General features: G+C 39.0%; 1 protein-coding gene across 3 annotated transcripts in view; it reads right to left on the minus strand.

Annotated features, from left to right (window-relative positions):
* Positions 1–1,177: 1,177 nt before the first annotated feature.
* Positions 1,178–21,210, minus strand: part of LOC108434663 (vang-like protein 1) — an 80,652-nt gene continuing 60,619 nt past the window's right edge. For all 3 annotated transcript variants that reach the window (XM_017709980.2, XM_037543206.1, XM_017709981.2), the window contains exons 6-9: positions 13,692–13,825; positions 5,027–5,177; positions 2,779–3,013; positions 1,178–1,513 (exon numbers count right to left, since the gene is read on the minus strand). In XM_017709980.2, coding sequence (XP_017565469.1) covers positions 1,253–1,513; positions 2,779–3,013; positions 5,027–5,177; positions 13,692–13,825 — 781 coding nt within the window. In that variant the 3' untranslated portion in view covers positions 1,178–1,252. The remainder of the gene's footprint in view (positions 1,514–2,778; positions 3,014–5,026; positions 5,178–13,691; positions 13,826–21,210) is intronic.

Below are 21,210 nucleotides of genomic sequence, written 5' to 3' on the forward strand. Positions count from 1 at the left end.
AGGCTTATAGGCTTTGGAAGTCATTGGTTAAGCACGGAGCAATTTTTGAAAACCACATTCACTTTTCTCTATAGAGAAAAACTAACTGGAAAAACAATTTGGATGAATACCATGCTCTTCCATTCTTTGATGGCACTAGTAGCGATATGTTGAAAATAGGCTGGGTTTGACTTTTTCTAGTAAGTAACTAGATATTGGTGACATAGTAAAAACTAGGCTGATTATATTTGGCTTTTGGTTTATACTCAACAACTTGGTTTATACTGGTTTATACTGTAACAACTTTGAGGGGCTTGAGAATTTTTGTTAGGGTCCTTTTTGACGAATAAACTAAAAAGACCAGAAACTATTCAAATGTAGCTTCCAAAGAGTTTAAATCAAACCAAACAGTATAAAATCAAAGCTATGGGTTCCATTCATTGAGCCGGTGTGAACATAACTCCATTACATACATAGTGACGCCTCTCATCCGTAAAACAATGTTATGTCAATAGAAAACATGATTATGTTGTGTATCATCAGCAAAAAGACAGAGCAAATGTATTGATGGAAAAAGAAGCACCAGTAGAGTTTGTACGCACTTACAGTAGAAAAAAGGTCATCACTCAGACCGTGTGTCATGTTTGCCAACCCTGTGGAGCAAAATCCCTGTTGCTATAACAACCTCTGCTGCAGAGAGATTGAGTATAGCGGCCTGGGAGTGCACAGCAGTGCAGGTGTCCGCTCGCACAGAAACATGGCAAACAAGTGGAGAAATCCAGTCCAGAGGGGTTGGGTTCCATTCACAGTGCGTTTGCCTGAACATGTTCGAGTCTGAGCTGTGAGAAAAGAGAAACGAAGAATTTTCTCCTCCTTTTAGAAGGGGTCCTTTCACCATTTTAAGTGGTCTGCTGGACAGTTTTGAGGGCAGTTCCATGTCCTTCCTCTCCTCTGTATTGTTTCTGGGTTTTAAAAGTGAATGGAGAGTCTTGTGTACTATATTCTCCTTAGTTACATCTGCATGTCTTAGTACACTTTGCATGACTGGAACATTAACGTGTTGCATCCTGCTAATGTGCCTGTCCAACACATACAAAAAAAAAAAAAAAAAATCCAAGAAGAAAAAGAAATATATTCAAATATGTGATATATAGATTCATATGTATATATTACATAAAAATGCAAACCCAAAATTTAGAAAATTTTAACGAAAAAAAAAAATAGCTTGTGAGCGACTGAGAGAGGAAAAAAAGTGGGAAAAAACATAACATGCCTACACCGAAGTCTCTGACTGTAGTCGCAGGACAAACTTGTGGGACTTTGGGTCAATGAACTCTTCAGAGAGTTTGATGTAGGGTATCTTCTTGGTGGTGGCTACTAAGCTAAAGTCTATGCACTTGAGCAGAAATACGGTGCCCTCCTTCAGGCCGCTGGTCACCGAGGCCTCGCTGATGAGGGTCCACTGGCGGGCTAGCCAGCGCTCACGGCCATATTGCAGCGTAGGGCCCGGCGTCAGGTAGCTCTCCAGAAACGCCTGCCACAGAACAAGCACAAGTAAATGTCTTATAAACAATGGCAGACACATGGACTGGCTCAGCTATGCTACTTTAATTGATGATGACAGCTTCTTAAATAACTTGTTAACTAACCTGAATTAAATCTGACAGTGTTCACTTGAATTTAGTGTTTAGGAAAACATGCTTGCAAGTGTAATAAACACCGTTCTAAGTGACGATCATTTAAAGGTGGCAACAAGAAACAGCTCAATGAAATTCAAATTTACACATTTTTCCCATTACCCTAAATTTAAAACACAAAGCATGTTGGGAGTTTTCTTCTTTAGTTTTGCACTGGAGCTACAAGGATGAAGTAGCTCAGAAGTAATGGAGCCTTCAAATCCATTATACACTGTATTGGCATGGTGGAAACTGCATACCAGATGTTAAGTAATCTCATATAGAGTTTTTGTGGGGTTTCTGACACTGTAAGATAAACTATTACATATAAAAATGGATAAAACTACCCTTTGGCCCTGTTTACGCTCTGTATTAACATCCATACATCAAGTGATCTGATCATAAACAGACAATTAGACGTATAGTTGTTCACACTTGGCATTTCAATGTCTTCAATGCGTCTCCAGTGACTACATGTGGTCAGATTTCATGACAAGAGGAAGGGTACCACACACATCAGTCTCTAAAGGCGTTTGTTGCCAGACAAAAATGTGTCACAACTCCTTGTTCACATCTGGGTATGAGCTGCTACAAACGATTAGAGGCCAAGACGGAAGTGTCACAGCGCAGCTGATTTCATGTATGTTGTAATGAGGCAGTTCATTAGGTGGTCTGTTGCTGTTGGGACATTGAGTGCTCACGCAACAAATGTTATGTGGTCATAAGCATCCACCTGCTTAGTCTGTGTACTTAGTGCTGTCCACTTATGATCAGATCACTCAATTAATGAATGTCCCAACGTTTGGAGACACCTTCTCATTCAACATTTCTTCTAAAATCAAGGGTATAAGGTATTATGAGGAGCATACTTCCCCTTACTGCAGTAACAGCCTCTACTCTTCTGCGAAAGCTTTAGACTAGATGTTGAAACACTGTTGTGAGGATTTGTTTGAAATCAACCACAAAAGCATTAGTGAGATCAGGTAGTGATGTTGGATGATTATCTCTGGACCACAAATACCTGTGTCAGCAGTGCATCTTAAAGTAGCTGAATTTATTACAAGGGGGCTTTGGATACTTTTGCACAGTGTATACTGCCTAGCTGCACATCCTGACTTTTTACCTTAGGCGTCATGTTGTGCATTATGCAGAAAGCCAGATGCTGCTGAATGCTCTCCATGCTGTGGCAGTGCTGCTGACGGGTGGTACGCAAGTACTTCTGCAGAGCACGAGCCATGGAAGGGAAGATGGCCTGTGCCGCCTCGCGTGGATCCATCACATCCCCGGGTGACTTCTTTTGCTCCTCCTCTTGGATGCGGCGGATGTGCGTGAATGCCTCCTCTACTGCCACCACCAGCCTGGAGAAGGAAGGGGAGTGTTTATAAGATTATAAGAATAGCTCTCAACTCTCTCTGAACAGACCTACAAGGTGTCATAGAGGGATTAGGTCTCGAAGTCACAGCGAATAACAGCTTGGGTATCCCTGGGATCGGGGCTTTGTCCCCTACTTTTCTCATTGTACCCAGTGAGAAAAGAAGAAAGAAGTCTTAATGCTTTTTGCTTAATATTTCAGCACCTACAACATACCAAGAGTCTATGCTCTATTCTGTCCACTACAATTTACAAATGAATGACAGTCAGAGCTGCCATCATTACAAGGCTCACTCTAAACATTTCTTATTTCTGGTTCCTTGATGTTGGAGTTATTTACCTCTATTTATCTTGTAATCTTGAAGAAACTCTGCAAGACACTGCTTTTCTCTGAACACCTCATCATTTGCCACATATACTTTCTCACTGTTTTATTCACTGTGGGAATTGTATTTACTGTATGCTTTGTACATTATTGGGATTCTCTCCATCTCATTGTATATTGCTAAATAGTACTTTGCACCATGTCTTTCTGTAGATACCGTACTTTACACTGGAGGTTCCTCTCTTACCGCCCTCTCTTGTCTTGGACTATTCCTCAAATGGAAACACAGTCTTGTCAAGGTTCAGTCAAAGTTGGCTCTTACTACAATAATGAAAACTATTGAAATATTTAACAGACACAATGGTGTTATTTTGGACACTTTGACACAGCATTGCTGCATTTGTAATCAAAATTACACCACAGAATTTTTAGATATGCATAGCAGCTCTGGTTTCATAAGCTTATAGGCTTCCATTACACTGTCGTATTGTGATGCCATGCTTTATTTGATGTTTATACAGCTGTTTTAGTGTATTACTGTTCTGAGCACCTTCACAACTCATGCTAAAAGCTGCAGTGCTATCCTTTCAGACACTGTACTAGAGGCTTTACTACACAGCCCGAAAACACAAAAATCCAAAACACACTCATTAGGATTGTTTAAAAAAAAAAACAAACATAAAAAAAACACGATTCCAGAAATTAAAGAAGCCTGCCTTAAGTGTCATTATACAAAGAGCCTTCAGGAAAGTTTTTTTTTTTTTTTTGCACGAAATGTAAACGCACAAACACATTACTAGAAATAACAATAACATTACTTTTATATACAGATATAATCTAAAACACATACTGTTTATTTACGTAATACAATATCATGAAAAGTTTAGGTAATTATGGGCACGTTCATAGTCATAGCTGTATGCTTGGATTGTACTTGACTCATTTGTAAGCTACTTTAGACAGAAAGCATCTGCTTAAATGGATAAATGGGATGTAATGTAACTGTACATGAAGGTTTCTTTAAAATATCTTGTAATCACCTGACCCACCCGCAATGACCATCTCTTAAAGTCTCAGACATGATGTCTGTCTGGATATCTGACATCACTGCTATGGATCTGAAGAAAGCCACTTGGTTCCATGCAGTATACATGAGGATGATGTTCACCAAATTCTGCCGTGTCATGGCTTTGTGTTTTTTTTTTCATTTGTTACACTGAAATGACTGGATTACATTTGAAACATGAGGCCCTTAATGGGAGGGCTGGTTTCTTTGCAGTGGGTCTGCTTACTCAGATGATCAGGAAATAGAGCCTAGACCTTATTTATCGAAGATGATCAGGTTTCCCTGCTCATATTATATTAATTAGAAAAACAAAGAATTAGACAAAGTTAGAAGTTCCTATCACAGTCTATTAGCATTTTTAATCACCTTTTATTTATACATCTAATTAGTGAGATTAGTGAGGTATCTGCAATGACAATTGTTTGTTTAATCCATTTGTCTGCATTTATCTGCCTGCTCTACCGCCTTAATGAAATTCCTTTCTAAACCATCTTTTAACCTTCAATAAATTCCCACGGGCTGGTTTATTTTCCTAACAACTGGCTCTCTGAATTTAAATGAATCTGCATTTAATTACTGCCCAACTCCTGCAGCATCTAGCTCTCTCACCTGGCTTTGCGTTTTCGGACGCGCCTCTCATGCTCTGCCTCCTCATAGTAAAGCTCGTTGTGGCTGGAGTCCCGTCGACGGGCGGCAGCAGCGATCATGGCGCGGGACTGCGACTGGGCAATACTTGCTGCTGCATTATTGCCTCCAGGACCTGAACACAGGGTAACACCAAAATGAGCCACAAGAGTCCACTGCCTAGGACAATGCTTTACAATTATGCGCATGAGGACACTTTGGTGTCTGCAACATATGCTCATCATGTTGATTATCATAAAATTAACAAATATTCAATTCACATTTCAACTAAAAACAAGTTAAGGAATCTAAGACTTTTCACAGCAAGGTAATACATCTCTACATTTGCGGTGTTCTTGAAAGCTGTGAGAATGAAGCCTTAGCAATTTTGTACATTTAGTTACTAAACAGTCATTAAGTTACAGCGGCCTTAACCAGAAGTCAAATAGTGGCATATAAAGGTAACATGCAATTAGGCCAGATACAATGAAGAACTTTACCACCATAGCCTTATAAACATTAGAATGGAAGGCTCACAAAAAACCTTCATTAAAAGATGCAGATAAAGTGGGACTCCTAACAACCATGCAAGACCTGCTAGACCACCAAATCTGTCACCATCAGATACATGGTACTTAAAGCCTTTGTCTTTGAGAGAGAGGAGAAAATCAAGAGCTACACCTGCTTCAAATCTGAAAGAATCCTCAGGTGTTTCTGTCCATCCTTCCACTGTGAGAAGACATCTCAACACTATCAGTCTAAAAGGATGTGTAGGTGTCAAACAGACGTTATTGAGAAAAGGGAATAGACTAAAAAGAAGAAATAAAGAAGCGGCTATTGTTCTCAGAACAATGGATTGGCCACCCTACGACTGAACATTTGAGGTGTGTAAAAATACCCCTGCAGATTTCTTTAAAAAACTGAAAGTCAGTCTCAGTGTAATAAAGCCAAGATGGACGTTTGAATAATTTGGTATTATATTTAGTTGTTAGGGCTTCTGTGCAGTTTTCTGGTAAATATGTGTTTCTGCTGTTTTGTTGGTGGTGTTTTACTTTTACACAGTACACACTTAGTAAATGTGGTTCTATATACAAAAAAGAGTTTCTTTGGCTTGTTATAGAAGCGGAACCTTTTCAAAAAGGTTTTATATAGAACCATCTACAGCACATTCTGTATCAATCTGAAGAACTTTTTCATGATGCAAAGAACCCTTTAATCAAGCAAGATGTGATATACATATGGTTCTTTACAGAACCATTTTCTTTATTAAAGAACCCCTAAAGAACCTTTTTTAAGAGAGCACTGCATGAAAAAAAAAAAAAGTCCTTTGTCGACTGGGGTGGTTGAAGTTGTGCCCAATGCAAAAATATCATGCTGACCACTGGCGGAGGCTGATGTAGCACACTTTCTCCTCTGTTGTGCGAGCGTAAACATCTGGAACAGGCTTCAGTGGGTTACACCACTGGGGGTGGGGGTGCAACATCTAAACTTGTCCTATTCTGCCTTTGTTTGATCAGTGAACAAGAGAAAGTAGATACAGAGCATTAGGCCCTAACTGCATACAAGTGTTGTTGCAGGCATTTCCCTGAATGTGAATAAGCTGAAGTTGCGCTTTACAGACAAGTGTAGGCAATGAGCAGCAACAAAAAAGTCCCAACAAGCCCAGCAAATTCATTCTAGAACCACCTTCTCCTAAATACAAGCATTCATGACGAAACAACCTGCAAATCTGAAAGTCTAAAATACTTTCCCCAAGTTCCTTCCCTCGCCCACACGAGTCATTAATATTCAGCTATTCAAATTCCATTTCTCCCTGGTACCTAGTGTCTTGAGGCGGTGCCAAGTGTCCGTCTTCATAAACATCCTCTCCAACATCAAAGATATTGTTTCGTGCATGCTGATTAAGGCTCCATTAATATGCAGCAAGGTCTGTGGCTTCCTGAAGCTGATGTTAATGTATGTTAAAAGAGGGTCGGGCATCGTGAATAAGTGATGGACGAGCTGGGCCCAGGATTCGTTTAATTACTCGACTCCAGACATGAGGCGGTTCAGTTTCTTAAGAGAATGCAATAGCTGACTAGGATTAATAGTGGCCTCTCTGTGCTTTCCTTGCACTGATACCCCCGTTCTGATTCAACTTGTCAGCTTTTTACCAGACTCTTCATGAGCTGAGGTCAGGTGTGTTAGAGAATGGGCAGTAAAAACAGAATGAGGCGTGAGTTATTTTGGGTTGCTTCTTTTAGTGCATCCAACATGAAATTTACACACAATGTAAAGGGTAACAGGTGTTTTCAAATTATGTTGAAAACAGAAAAACCTCATTTATAACATCATTTATAAGGTACTATGTTTTGGGAGGTGGCTATCCCAGACTTTATCCGTAGTTCAGATTGTGAAAACAATACTAAAAAACTTTTAAATTTGTTTTCACTGTTTTGTTTTTTAAATATTTTTATTTCTTTAAAAATGTTCATCCCGCGCAGGTATACGCATCCTTCAAAGGACACGTCTTCGCAGACCTCATCCTTTGAAGGATGCAGCTCCAGGATTGGGACACAGCTACTATTTTCCTGAGATAAAACTGAAAAAGTCATGGTTCTTTCATGACTTGTGCAATTGCCGTCACAGTCATACCAAAACCTCCTAACATCACTTTTTTGGGCTTTTTGTCATTTTTACACCATTTGAAAACACCCGCTCTGTGCACTGTGTGAACACTTAATGACGGATGGATCAACAGAAAAGTTCAAAATGACCTACAGTAAAATCTCATTATACTGACTTACAATAAGGTGAGTCCTAGTCCAGAAAATATCACTCTACAGAATACTGCATGACAACACTGTAAGAGGGGAGTAAGTGTGTCTACAGCAGCTATGAATACATTTTTCATTTTGGCCAGTGAGAACTCTTCGAGAGAGAGAGAGAGAGAGAGAGAGAGAGAGAGACACTTTTCTTCAGGCAGAGGATGTCTGCTTCCCCTGGGCCGGCTTTGGAGCTGAAACATCAGAGTGCAAAGACTATTGATCCAACACTACTGCTGTCTCGCTCAGTCAGTGAGAGAGAGAGTGAGAGAGAGAGAGAGAGAGAGAGAGAGAGAGAGAGAGAAAGAAAGAAAGAAAGAAAGAGAGAGAGAGAGAGAAAGAAAGAAAGAGAGAGAGAGAAAGAAAGAAAGAAAGAAAGAAAGAGAGAGAGAGAGAGAGAGAGAGAGAGAGAGAGAGAGTGAAAGAGTCTATGAGAAGAAGCAGACAAAAGCCGTCAGGTGGCTGGGGACGCCTGCAGCCATCCTACAAAGCATCAGGATTTGAAACCGCAGAGATACCGCCCTCTTCAGCATTCCACTTCAGTTCCAGAGGCATCAGAAATCACTGGGTTTACCTCACTTTCCCTCAAAGGGCCATTTTATAAGAAAAAAAGCACTGCGTGGAGTCACTGGCTTGTTAAATCTGAAAAACAACAGGGGAAACCATCTGAATAGACGTCAAGTTGAAGACTGTCTGAAAAAGTATGAATGAGGGACTCATTCAAAGTACTTTTCTTAGTATGAAAGAGAGGACGAGACACATGAGGTCATAGGAGAGATACTGAGCAGAATGTCAAATCAGCAAAAAAGGAAAAAAAAAAGGTAAAATCTGCCAGAAATACTAAATAGGAACATTCTTACAGAAGAATAATTCATGCCTTCAGCTTAGTCCCATGTGCTACCAAAGGGGAGACATTTAAACTCAGTATGAGAGGAACGTGAAATCTTCAGAAAAAAAAGAAAAATTATTTTCTCAGGAAAAAAAAAAAGCCACACAGCTCTTGAATGCTAAATTATTCAGTGCACATGTATGATCGCCTTACTGCACCCCCTCCCATATGTGCAGTGAGTTCATGAGCTCCTTAAGGACATCATCTAATGCTGCATGCTGCATCTAATAACACAAGAAGCCTCAAAAAGCAGAGTCATGGTCAACACATGGCCTCAAATGGCTTATTGCTTTTATAAACTGATGAAAATATAAAACAAGATAAAGAAATGATCAAATACTTTAATGTGTTATTAATAATAAATGCAATACACAATTCTTCCTATGTGCAATGTAGTTTAACAGTAGTTGGTTTTCAAGCAGCATAATAGACAAAGATTGTTCCATGAACAGCAATATAGGCCTCTGAGGTTGTGTGTCACCCCCATGGTAGGAACGATACAGCATTAGTCTGTTTTTCTTTGTGATAAAAATGAATGGCGTTTTAGAAAAACGCCGCGTTACGCGACTCAAATGCAATTTAGTTTCATGCTCACCAATGACGCACCACGTGATTATATCAAACCACACCATCTCAAACGCTCGATTTCACTGGATCAATAGACAAGAAAATAAAACAGAAGATGGTTTACTGGACAGCTGAAATGAGACCCTGTCAGCTTCCTGACCCATGATGTAATTGTGATTTATGTAACTCTGTTCATTTTCTCTTCTCTTTCATTTCATCGTCTCTTTCTTGACACACACACTAATTTCTTTGAGATCCAAAAGATGAAAATTATTACAGAAAGGGAGATTAAGATGCTGCTCTTGATAAATTTGCAGTGCTTTCAGAACCAGATGACCAAGACATCAAATGACTTGCAGCAATAACACACACTTTAATATTAAGTTAAGGCTTAAGATACACAGAACATATTTAGCGGAGTTGTCTGCAAGATATGTACTGCTTTTTAAATGCGTTCATGTAACTGTGAAATTGTGTTGCATGCAACTCAAAACATGCAACTAGCTGCCTGAAAGTTTCACAATGTAAAGCAGCCTCAATTCAGCATGTTAGCTGGCAGGTAGCAATGTTCAACAACCTCATAATTCAGAGGATTAGAATGTTTTTGTTTACCACAGGACAAGATAGCAGTGGTTTTCAAAAACACCCTTCATTTTGACCCCATAGAGAATATTTCTTATATTCTAATATGGCTATAAGCCTATGAAAGAAAGATGACATGACATTAGAGACCTGTAGTTTTAATACACTGCCACATTAACAGTATCTCTATCATTCATCAGCTCTGAAGGTGACTCAGGTCACAATAAGATTTTAGAAGCAGGACGACCAATTTCATAAGGAGTTCTTCCTGTGTGAGCTGTTCAACTGATCCAATTCAAAGTGACTCATGCAACAGGCAGAGGATATCAGGCCTCTGGACAGTGATTGTATGAATTCTGCATTAGGAATGTTTTTGGAGATTCAGCCAGTGGGAGAGCATGCTGCATTTCTAGAAATGTCTAGAAAAGTGCAAAGTCACAGTTTTTAAAGACCCCTTGAATGAACAAAAACCAGATGCAATCAAGCAACTATGGTGGAAGTAGGTCTGGGCGATAAAACAATAGTAATAATTAATAAAATCATACATTCTGACATATTTATGATATAAAATTTTCCTTAACCCAGTATTCTTAGTAAAAGCCTGAAATCCTAACAACAGCTGTTTTTACAACTGTGCATTTTACTCAGTAAACTGAGAGGGTGAAGAAGTCTAGCCATTCACTTGCAGCAACACAAATCAAGACAGGAGAGTTAGACATCAAAATATTATTAGTGCTGAAATCAGGTGCAGTTAAAAAGTTCTTGACTTTGAGGAAACTGAGTTTTTCTCAAGAACATGACAAATATTGGAAGCCAGCTTAAAAAAAGTTAAATGCTTAAAACTTATTTTCTTTTTTTGGAAAAACAAGCACATTTTGGAATAATTGAAAAAAAAAAAAAACCCTCACCTGAACTAAAACTTTTTTGCAATGTTTCAATTCACAATCTGGATTCTGTTATTGGAATAAATATTTTAATGCTAATTATTGTTTTGCAATTTTATCTAATTACCACAATACCCTGACAACCACTGAGATTTGTTTTCTTTTTTACTTGTGTCATTTTGTTGTTCTGGTTCACTTCATTAGAGCTGACATGAAAAACATTAAAGGAAAAAGATTCAATATTTAAAATTTATACAAACTCATTTTTTCTAGTTACAAAAAGCAAAAAAAAAAAAAAAGGAAAAACAAAAAAGCGGTGGTGAAGATAATTAGGGCACAAAACTTTAAAATAGAAATAGAAAAATTAATGACACAAACATGTTGCTACCACACAAAGCTCATACTGATCTGCTAAATGACTGAATAATTTTTTATGTGTGACACTCATGATGCTTTTTTTTTTGTAAAAATGTTGCTTCTTTAGAGCTCAAATTACTATTCAAACTTAAAGTTGAGGATTAGGAAATGCATCTCATAAATACCAAAAGTTATCAATATCGAGTGAAAATATATATATCAGAATAGGATTTCTGTCCATATCGCCCAGCCCTAGCGCATTCCTGTGAGGTGTCATTCCTGGGAGGGTTTGTGAGGTGGATTACTGACTTCCAACTTTGTTTTAACAAGAAGCAGAGTGTTCAGCAGTGAGGAATGTGCCAACATAGTTTAATATTTCACTTACTATCCAAAAGGTAAGCTTTCAGCTTAGCTTTAAAGACGTCTTTCAGAAGCAGGGACACAACAAACAAGAAATGGTACATAGGCAAATCTCAACAACAGAACTGTACAGGAAACAACATGCAATGATATGCTGTAAATGAGGGATGTCAAGCTTTACCCATGGAGATCTTTGTTTCAGCAGATTCGGTGCAAATCCTAGAACAAACATGCCAGGCTCTAATCCTGAGAAGCTCCAGATAAGCTGAATGATGTGTTAGTTTGGGGTTGGAAATGAGGAGAGATCTCCAGGAGCGAGGCCAGACACTTCTGTTATTAATATTTTAGTAAAACTAATGAGATTAGTGTAAGGTGAAAAGGCATGTGCTAGCATAAAGTTTATCATCTGAAAGGTCCAGTTTAGTAAAAGGTAAAAAGGGCAGAAAAGGTATTTTTAGTGATTACTTCAAATGCAGTATATCAGCCAAGATATGTTGGGCGTCTGAGGTTTGCTTCTTTAGTTTTCTACTGGAGATATGAAGCTAATTTTGCTAACAAGGCTAACCAAGCAGGGCTGCAGTAAATATTCGAAGAAATAAGATAAACTGATGAATTCACTCGTGTTTATGAAAGCATGTGCGCTTCAGTGCATCGATTTCATCAGTGCGACAGAACACAAAGTTTTGTCTATGAAACTAAATGCTATTGAGTCACCAGTACGGTGCATTAGCAGTGCATCTAAACATAGCAAGGTAATCTGCCTGCATGCCAGGTAAAAACAGTGAGCTAAGCATGGCCTTTTTTCAAATCAGTCAATTCATTCTTTATGGTTCTTTAAGTCATGACAGTTATGATATCTCAGCAGTGATCAGAAGAAAGACTGTCGATGTTTAGAACCATCTGTACTATTGAAGCTTTTCTTTGAGGTGATATTGGGCCTCATCCACTAATATCTTCCAAAGTTTTTTCTTAAATCTGTTCTCGAGAGAGATCCTAAGAAAAAGTCTGTCAGATTCATGACGTGTTCTTAATCCACAGAACTGTTGGCACGTTTGTGCTCGAGTGTGTGTAGATGGTGTTCTTACCCAAGAATAAATCCCAAATAAGAAAACATTGATGAATGTCAGGATCTTTATGAAAACTGCATAAGTGGAACTTAAAAATACATTTTCTCTTAAGAACAGTTTGTGAATGAGGCCCAGTGTCTGTTTTAGTTGACTGGTTCAGTCTAAGTGCTTTTCCTGCTAGCTAGCCAGCTGTGCACCGCTTTTCTTCTTGCTGGATAGTGGACCGAGTCTGACAGTTCAGTTCATGTACTCAGCTATAAAGCGTTTTTCCAGCAGCTTTTGTTTGTTGTTTTTTCCCCTATGATAAAGTTATTTTCATTTATTTTTTATTATCTCATGAAGACAAAACATAAGCTGTTTTCTGGAGATCTTGAATTATTGATATCATTCATATCTCGACAAACATTCTTTTATCAAGATAACATTTGTTTTGTTGTGATGATGGCAAATATCTTCAGTTTTCAAGAAAACAACATTTGTTATGTTGTGATGACTTAAATAATTTGAGAAAACAACGGAAAACAACTCGAGTTAAAAACCATACAAATCCAATCCTCCTGCAGTTTACACTGTTTAAGACAATGCAGTTACAGAGACGCCGTTTCCTCGGCTCTCCTGCACAGGTCATAAGTGACATGATTCAGCAAATCTCTCCAGAAATAACAACCTGTATTTTTTTTTATTTAGTCATTAAAGTGAAACACGTATCTTTAGGTTTTCTTAGTCTTACAGGATTCTTGAATATTTAAAATAATATTTGATTGAATGTTTGAAAATGTAATTATTCAATAGCTGCAGCCATATTAACCAGTAATGGAAGACACAACCATTAAACACTATATTTTTATAGACCACAGTACATCACACAGAGAATCCGTTTGAGATTACTTAAATTGGGCACAATTAAGGCATGTGGCATGTATGACGCTAATCCCTCGCGTATAAGCTTGCATTGTTTCTCCATTAACCTTGCATATACAGGACAAAACTAAAGAAGCAAACTTCAGACACCAAACACGCCTTGGCTGATAAACTACACCTGGGGTTCGGGGCAAAGCTGTATACACTACTATTTTCAGAATATGTAGATTATCTTAATAAGGAGTCTCTACCTAAACATAAGAGGGTTTGTTCACTCACCATCTACATTGTAGACCTTGAGTCCGGCCAGGTGTTTGGCTGCACGAGACTTGGAGGCCGTAAGTAATGCTGGGTTGTGTACAGGGAAATCTCTGTAGTAGTTCTCCAATATGGCTATAGCTGCCCTCTGGATACTGGAAGGGAGGGAGGAAAAAAGAAGAGAATGAGTGAGTGTTGGAGCCCAAGATCTAAAAGATTCACTCAGAACAACACATCCATGGTTAATAATGAACGAAAGCTAGCGAGACGAGTTAGCACAAACTCATTTGCAGAATTTTCCCCAGTTGCTTCTGAATCGCCATTAGCAATGCTACCATTATGAGGAGAAATATTCCTTGAAACATTTCTAGATCTCAGTAACAGCAGGCTTCTGGGGAACTGGCAGAGCTAAAAGAAACAAAATGAAGGGCAGGGAAATGTCTTCTTCTTCTTTCGGCTGCTCCCTTTAGGGGTCGCCACAGCGGATCATCTGCCTCCATCTTGCCCTATCCACTGCCTCCTCTACTTTCACACCAACCATCTCCATGTCCACCTTTACTACATCCATAAACCTTCTCTGAGGTCTACCTCTTCTCCTTCTACCCGGCAGCTCCATCTCCAACATTCTTTGCCCAATATATCCACTATTCCTCCTCAACACATGTCCAAACCATCTCAACCTGGCCTCTCTGGCTTTATCTCCAAACCGCTCCACCTTCACTGTCCCTCTGATCTGCTCATTTCTAATCTTGTCCAGCCTTGTCACTCCCAACGAAAATCTCAGTATCTTCATCTCCACCACCTCCAGCTCAGCCTCCTGTCTTTTAGACAGAGCCACAGTCTCCAAACCATACATCATAGCAGGACGCACTACTGTCTTGTAAACCTTCCCTTTCACTCTTGCTGCTATCCTTCTGTCACACATCAGCCCTGACACCCGTCTCCACCCACTCCATCCTGCCTGCACCCTCTTCTTCACCTCTTTTCTACACTGTCCATTGCTCTGGATGATTGACCCAAGATATTTGAAGTCATCCACCTTTACGACCTCTACTCCTTGCATCTTCACCTTTCCACCTGCCTCCCTCTCATTCACACACATGTATTCCGTCTTATCTCTACTGACCTTCATTCCTCTCCTCTCCAGTTTACTCCTTCTTTACTGTCCAGCCTCTCATACAGCTCATCATAGGCCTGAGCCTTTGCCTTTGCCACCATTCTTTTCGCTATGCGACTAGCCTCACAGTACTCCTGCCTACTTCCTTCATCTCTCTGGTTATCCCACTTTTTCTTAGCTGTCTTCTTCTTCTGAATACTCTCCTGGACTTCCTCATTCCACCACCAACTTGCCTTGTCTTCTTTCCTCTGACCAGACGAAACACCAAACACATTCTTGCCAGTTTCTCTCACCACCTTAGCCGTAGTTTCAGAGTCCTCAGGTAGCTCCTCACTGCCCCCAAGGGCCTGTTGCAATTTTTCTCTGAACTGCCTGCAACCATCCTCCTCCTTCAGCTTCCACCATCTAATCTTTGGCTCTGTCTTCACTCTCTTCCTCTTCTTTGTTTCTAATCTCATTCTACAGACAACCACCCTATGCTGCCTTGCTACACTTTCCCCTGGCACCACTTTACAATCTCCAATCTCCTTTAGGTGCCATCTGCTGCTAAGGATATAATCCACCTGTGTGCACCTCCCTCCACTCTTGTATGTCACCCTGTGTTCTTCCCTCTTCTGAAAATATGTGTTCACCACAGCCATTTCCATTCTCTCTGCAAAATCTACAACCATCTCACCTTCCGCATTTCTGTCTTTCACACCATACATACCCAGCACCTCTTCATCCCCTATGTTCCCTTCACCAACATGTCCATTGAAGTCTGCACCAATCACCAATCTCTCCTCTCTAGGGACACCATCTACCACTTCATCCATCTTACTCCAAAATTCCTCTTTCTCCTCTAACTGACAACCAACCTGTGGTACATATGAACTGACCACATAGAAATGTCAAACTGTCAAAATACAGCTAATCTCTGAGGCGGCCTCTCGCAATAATTCACACAGTGCTTTGCTCTCCTGTCTCACTCCGGACACAACAGCTAGATTAAATCTTAGAGCACACAGTACAGTCATTTTGGTTATTTATTTTACTGTCCAGAGAGTAACGCCCTATGATTCAGCATCTTCTGCTCAGTAAACCTTTAACAATTCCCCAAGAACATGTCGCATCTTTTACACACTTCATATAGTGCCCATAAAGGATCTACCAATATTAATTATATCAGTGATTGATTCATCAGATCAATAACTTGAAGAAGCCTAGATTTTATTTCTTTCCCCACTTTCCCCAAAAACTGCAGGGTTATATGTACCAGAAACAGTCATATTTCATGTTTTCATGACCATTTTCAAACATTCTTTATCCCTTTGAATTAAATAGGCTGTGTTTGTTATGGTGTCTTTAAGACTGATATGGCCCTTTAACTCAATCAGTTCAAACTGCAGTGCTACAGTAAAAAGTTTTAAAAGGAATTAAATATACAGACCTTAGATATTTACAAGAATTCTGTCTATTTAAACCCAAGGCATTAACTGAGATAGTAATAACCCAAATATATACAAAATCTTCATTCATAGAGTATTTTCTATTGGGAGGGTCTGTCCCAAACCCTAAGCCCTAAAATGTGAAAACAATACATACATTATTTGCCTTTTTTGGGCTTTTTAAAAGATTTTAAAAACTTTGTAAGTGAACTTGAAAGATTAAAAAAACCTTTATTCAAATGCTGTCCCACATTTTCATTTCACTACTGGAACACAAAGAGTTTTAGGGACTTCAGGGACTGCAGCCCTGTCCCTCATTGCCACATGGTGAGCAGCCAAATCCTATAGTTCTGAAGTAAATGTGTCCCCAAGTCGGAAAATCAGTGTGTAACGTTAAGGACTGTTACTACCGAAGCACATATTTTCATCAATTAAGTGTTCTAATAAAAATGTTATGATTGTATGTGTGCACAACTGTTTACAGCTGTGTTTGTTACGGTAGAGACTAGTGACAAAAAGAAGTGCTTTATTAATCATTTATTTCAATAAAGTAAACATCACTGAGGTACAGATTTGCTCAAAGCAAAATGATTTTAGTCTAAAATCCAAGTCAGTTATAAGATCAAAATGGGTATTCAATTACATATATGGGTAAACAACCCATATATGTAAATGACCTCTGTTCTGATTGTTTGATGGCCCTATATTGTACGTCACTCAAAAGGAATCCAGGATAAAACACTCTCTATAGCTTCAATGTGAATGGGCAGAGAGAAACTGCTGTATTTGTGACAACACAGAAATGAACGGGTGAATGAGGCATCTTCTGTAACTGAACACTTCTTACATTCTCTATTAAAACTCTAAGAGATAAAGATCCTTTAAACATACTTCACAAAACAGACTTATAACAGAAGCCAATGGAAAGGTGTTTCAAACCCCACGGCCAAATAAACAAATACAGACTGCAGCATGAAAGAGACACTGAAACGAACTCTGTATATTCTATGGAAACAGCTACTTATCTACTGTAAACACCTAAAGGAATCTGACAGCACTGAGACAATGACTAACAGTTCAGGAAATACTGATGTAATCCCATTAAACTGAATTGAATTGGAGACCATTCGCCTGTTAGAATGAGCCCCGTGTCCCAGCCAGAGTCTAAACAGTCTAAACATAGCTGTTTCAAGGACACTGAGACAGAAAGCAACACACTTACCCACAAACCAAGAGAGCAGACTGCATGGCTGCTGATAGATAAGATAATCCTTTATTAGTCCCACAGCGGGGAAATTCACATAGCATCCCTTTCACAGTATATAATGGAATACTCTGGCACCATTCAACCAAATTTCTGCTGCCATGTTTACTGGATGGTCAGTTACCATGGAGAATAACTCTGACATGCTTCTCTGTACTTTCACATGTTTACTCAAGACTCACTTAATAGAAACACACACATCTCTGGCTAACCATGACCATGAAAACCTTATGGTAAGTGAAAGAAATAAGAATGGCTTTTTTTTGGTCCACTGAGTAAAACTTCACAACATGCAAACGTCTGTGTGCCGCTAGTCAAATGACATTTGGAAGATTTTCTAAGTGAAACGAAGTTATCACAACCTCTACAGAGAACACGCTTATTTTAATGCACAATTACTGTTCATTTGATGAATTTAACAAATTGGGAAAAAATAAAAACATAAAATTTGTGCAAAAGTTACGGCACACTTTGCCGTTTACTTTGCCCAACGGCAATATGTAAACACTCAATTGCCTCGCTGCACTGTTGCTCATGATGACGACTTAGCTGAGCTTTTTTAGCCTCTACAGGCTACCTAGCTAGCAAGCAGTGGTGCTTGATTAAGGTAATGAAAACTAGATTCAGTAACGTGGTCCTGTGAAAAAGCAAAGAGAACATTAAAACCTTTAACCATTCATCATATACATGCTGCGTTGTTGCTAGTGCTGTAAATGGCAGGGCCGTTGTAACCACTGTGGTATTCTATCAGTTCTAAAAGCAACTAACACCAACCTGTTCAAGGCAAGGGTTTTTAGCTGTAATGTGGTCGTCTCTCTGGTGGCTGTTATCCTCACTATAGACTGATGTCTCTGGGACTTAAAGCTTGGCAGCTCTGTCCCCAAAATGAAACTCTTGCTACGCCGCTGCGCCATGCATTTCACACTTATAATCACGGAATTGAGCCACTGCCTCATGAGCCTCGAGTCAACTGTTTTTCAGTTCTTTCATAACTGCAAGGAAACGCATGTAATGACCGTTTGCTGCAATTGACGGCAATAGACGGGGGGTATATAGATTCAAATGAAATGGTCCTTTATGTGCAAAAGAACAGCTGATTCCTCAAGATTTCACAGTTTGTACTGCTACGTCTGAGCGTGTCTTGAAGATGCCAGATGCCCCACCCAGAAGCTTGTGTCATGCTTTAAGGGACACTAACTCAATTCTGACAAACACAGCATGTGCCTGGAGCATGTGCTTCCTATTTTCACCAACACATATTCACTTACACACACAGCACAGGAGCTGCAATGTGTACCCTGAGGGCGAGAGAGAGAGAGAGAGAGAGAGAGAGAGAGAGAGAGAGAGAGAGAGAGAGAGAGAGAGAGAGACAGAGAGAGAGAGAGAGAGAATACAGAGATAAAATGGGTCAATCTGGTCATCTTATTCATGGCATGAGTGAATAAGAGACCATTCATGTTAGTCAAGATTCCTTAAGCTTTAATGGAATAACCACGGCCCACCCACAAGCTTTCTGACTGAAAAAACAAATCCGTTCCATGTTGAATCCTTAGAACCTCTTTGATTAATTATTCACATTATGAGTGGAGCGAATCAAGATAACGAAAACTAATTGCTGCTGAATTGTGTTGCTGCTGGCTGTGGTTGCTCTTGTCTTTAGTTCTTCAGTGTGCGGAGCTCTAATCTGGCCTAATTATATATAACGGATTCATCTCATGGGCGACTCCTCCACTGGAAGCTTAACGAACAGAGTAGCGACAGCTGACTTTTGCTGCTGATTTGAGTCTGTCTTTTCCATTTCTCTCATCATGTTAAATACAGCATTCATCTCTCAGGATAAATAGCCCGTTTTTACAAAAATGAAAGCTGCCACCAATTAGCATACTTGATGTCTCTTGCTGCTAATCGAAGGATCAGTTCTGACATTTGTTCCGCGTGTTGTTCAGCATGGCGCTCTCTCAGAATGGCTGAACTATTTTACAAGAAATGACACATAGTAGATAAAATTAACACAGAGACTGATCATTAGATTTGGTTCCTGTTAGCTTGATTATTAGTCATGTTAGCACGCTTAGCAGACCTTCGCTGCTGAGCAGAGAGCAGTTTAGCCATTACTCTCAATGCTCAGTGCACACCTGTATCTACACTGTCACCGATTAGCATATTATTGCTCTTATTATAGTTGAACTGTCAGCCTGCTTGAGCTACGTTCTTGATTTCTGACCTTTAAAAAAGGCCTTAGATGGCAATGAAAATGTTACACACTGTAATTTGTCTTGCACTCTTGTAATAGAGGAAGAAACCAAAGGTGCCCAAGTCTTTCATTCTCATTTACATGGCTGCATGCCACCATTAGCCGTGTATGGCTGCAGTTTTAAAGGCCTTGATAAACCATCAGCAAAATTAAGCTTTCAAGGCTCGTGTGTGTGAAAACACCTTATTAGCTTGTGTTCTTTCTGAGGTTTTGTTTGGCTGAATGTACATAAGCTGTATTCATGCTGTGTTTACATGACAGGAGCTGAAGATAAGCATTGTTTCGTGCCTTACTGTAGAGTTGGCATAAAAACTACAAAAGTATGAGACCGATGGCAGAATGCAGCCGTGTAAACGTTGCCATGGCAATACGGTATACCTTCAGTGAAACGAAGTGAAACCAACTTGAAAAGTTTACAAGCTTGTATATTTTCTATCCTTTCGTTTGGCTGGGAGCCGGTCCCCAACGTCATCCAGCCTCAAAAGATGGCACGCCTCTTTTGCACCAACCAATAGCTGTTCATTCATGGAGCTCAACCAGTTGCCATGTGCAAACAATGTCTGCGGTTCTTTCTCTACAACTACATTATGTTATTTAAGATCCTAGTATAGGCTACTACTTGCCTAGTTAGTGAGGTAGGTAAACAGTAAATTTGACCAAGAATACTATGGAAAAAACACAAATGAGTAAATCGCAGTCTTTAAAAATTCACCCTGGACATCTACGTGTAGTAGATACTGTATGTAGAAGTTGCAGTAAAGGTTACTGTAAAAGAAGGTACTGTAAAAGTTAATTGGCAGGTTAATTTCCCTTTACTTGCTGTGATGATCTGTCAGCTGCTATAGTAACTATATAGTAGCAATTAATGTAGAAATTGTGTTTAAACTTTCATTTTTCTGTCTGATTATGGTAATGAGGGGGGACCTTTCTTTTTTTTTTTTTTTTTTTTTTTTTTTTTTTTTTTTAACCTGTCATATCTGGCCATTTTTGCAATCGGAATGGTAATCCGAATGTACTGATGTACCAAACATATTTGTTTTCACAAGAAAAAGCTCTATAGGTTACTAAAGCCTATTCTTGTTAAAGTTTTTATTTTATTTGTTTGGCCAGGCCTGACAGGCAATAAAAAAGAGGACAGGAAAGAAAGAGAAGAAGGGAGGAGAGAGAAAAAAAAAAAAAAAAAAAAAAAAAAAAATAATAATAAAAATTATAAATAAAAAAAATGATAATAAAATAAGTAAATAAATAAATAGAAAAAAAAAATAATAATAATAATAATAAAAAAGAGAGAAAAAACAAATAAAATAAGTAAATAAACAGACAACTAAATAAAAATAAATAGATAAATAAGTAAGTTAAAAAAAAAAAAAAAAAAAAAAAAAAAAAAAAAAAAGGGGAGGGGAAAAAAACAATTATACAGATATACATACATATACATATTCACATATACATATACATATATACACCCAGACATAATT

Source organism: Pygocentrus nattereri, chromosome 12, assembly GCF_015220715.1.
Source record: "Pygocentrus nattereri isolate fPygNat1 chromosome 12, fPygNat1.pri, whole genome shotgun sequence".
In the NCBI taxonomy this organism is placed as follows: Eukaryota; Metazoa; Chordata; class Actinopteri; order Characiformes; family Serrasalmidae; genus Pygocentrus; species Pygocentrus nattereri.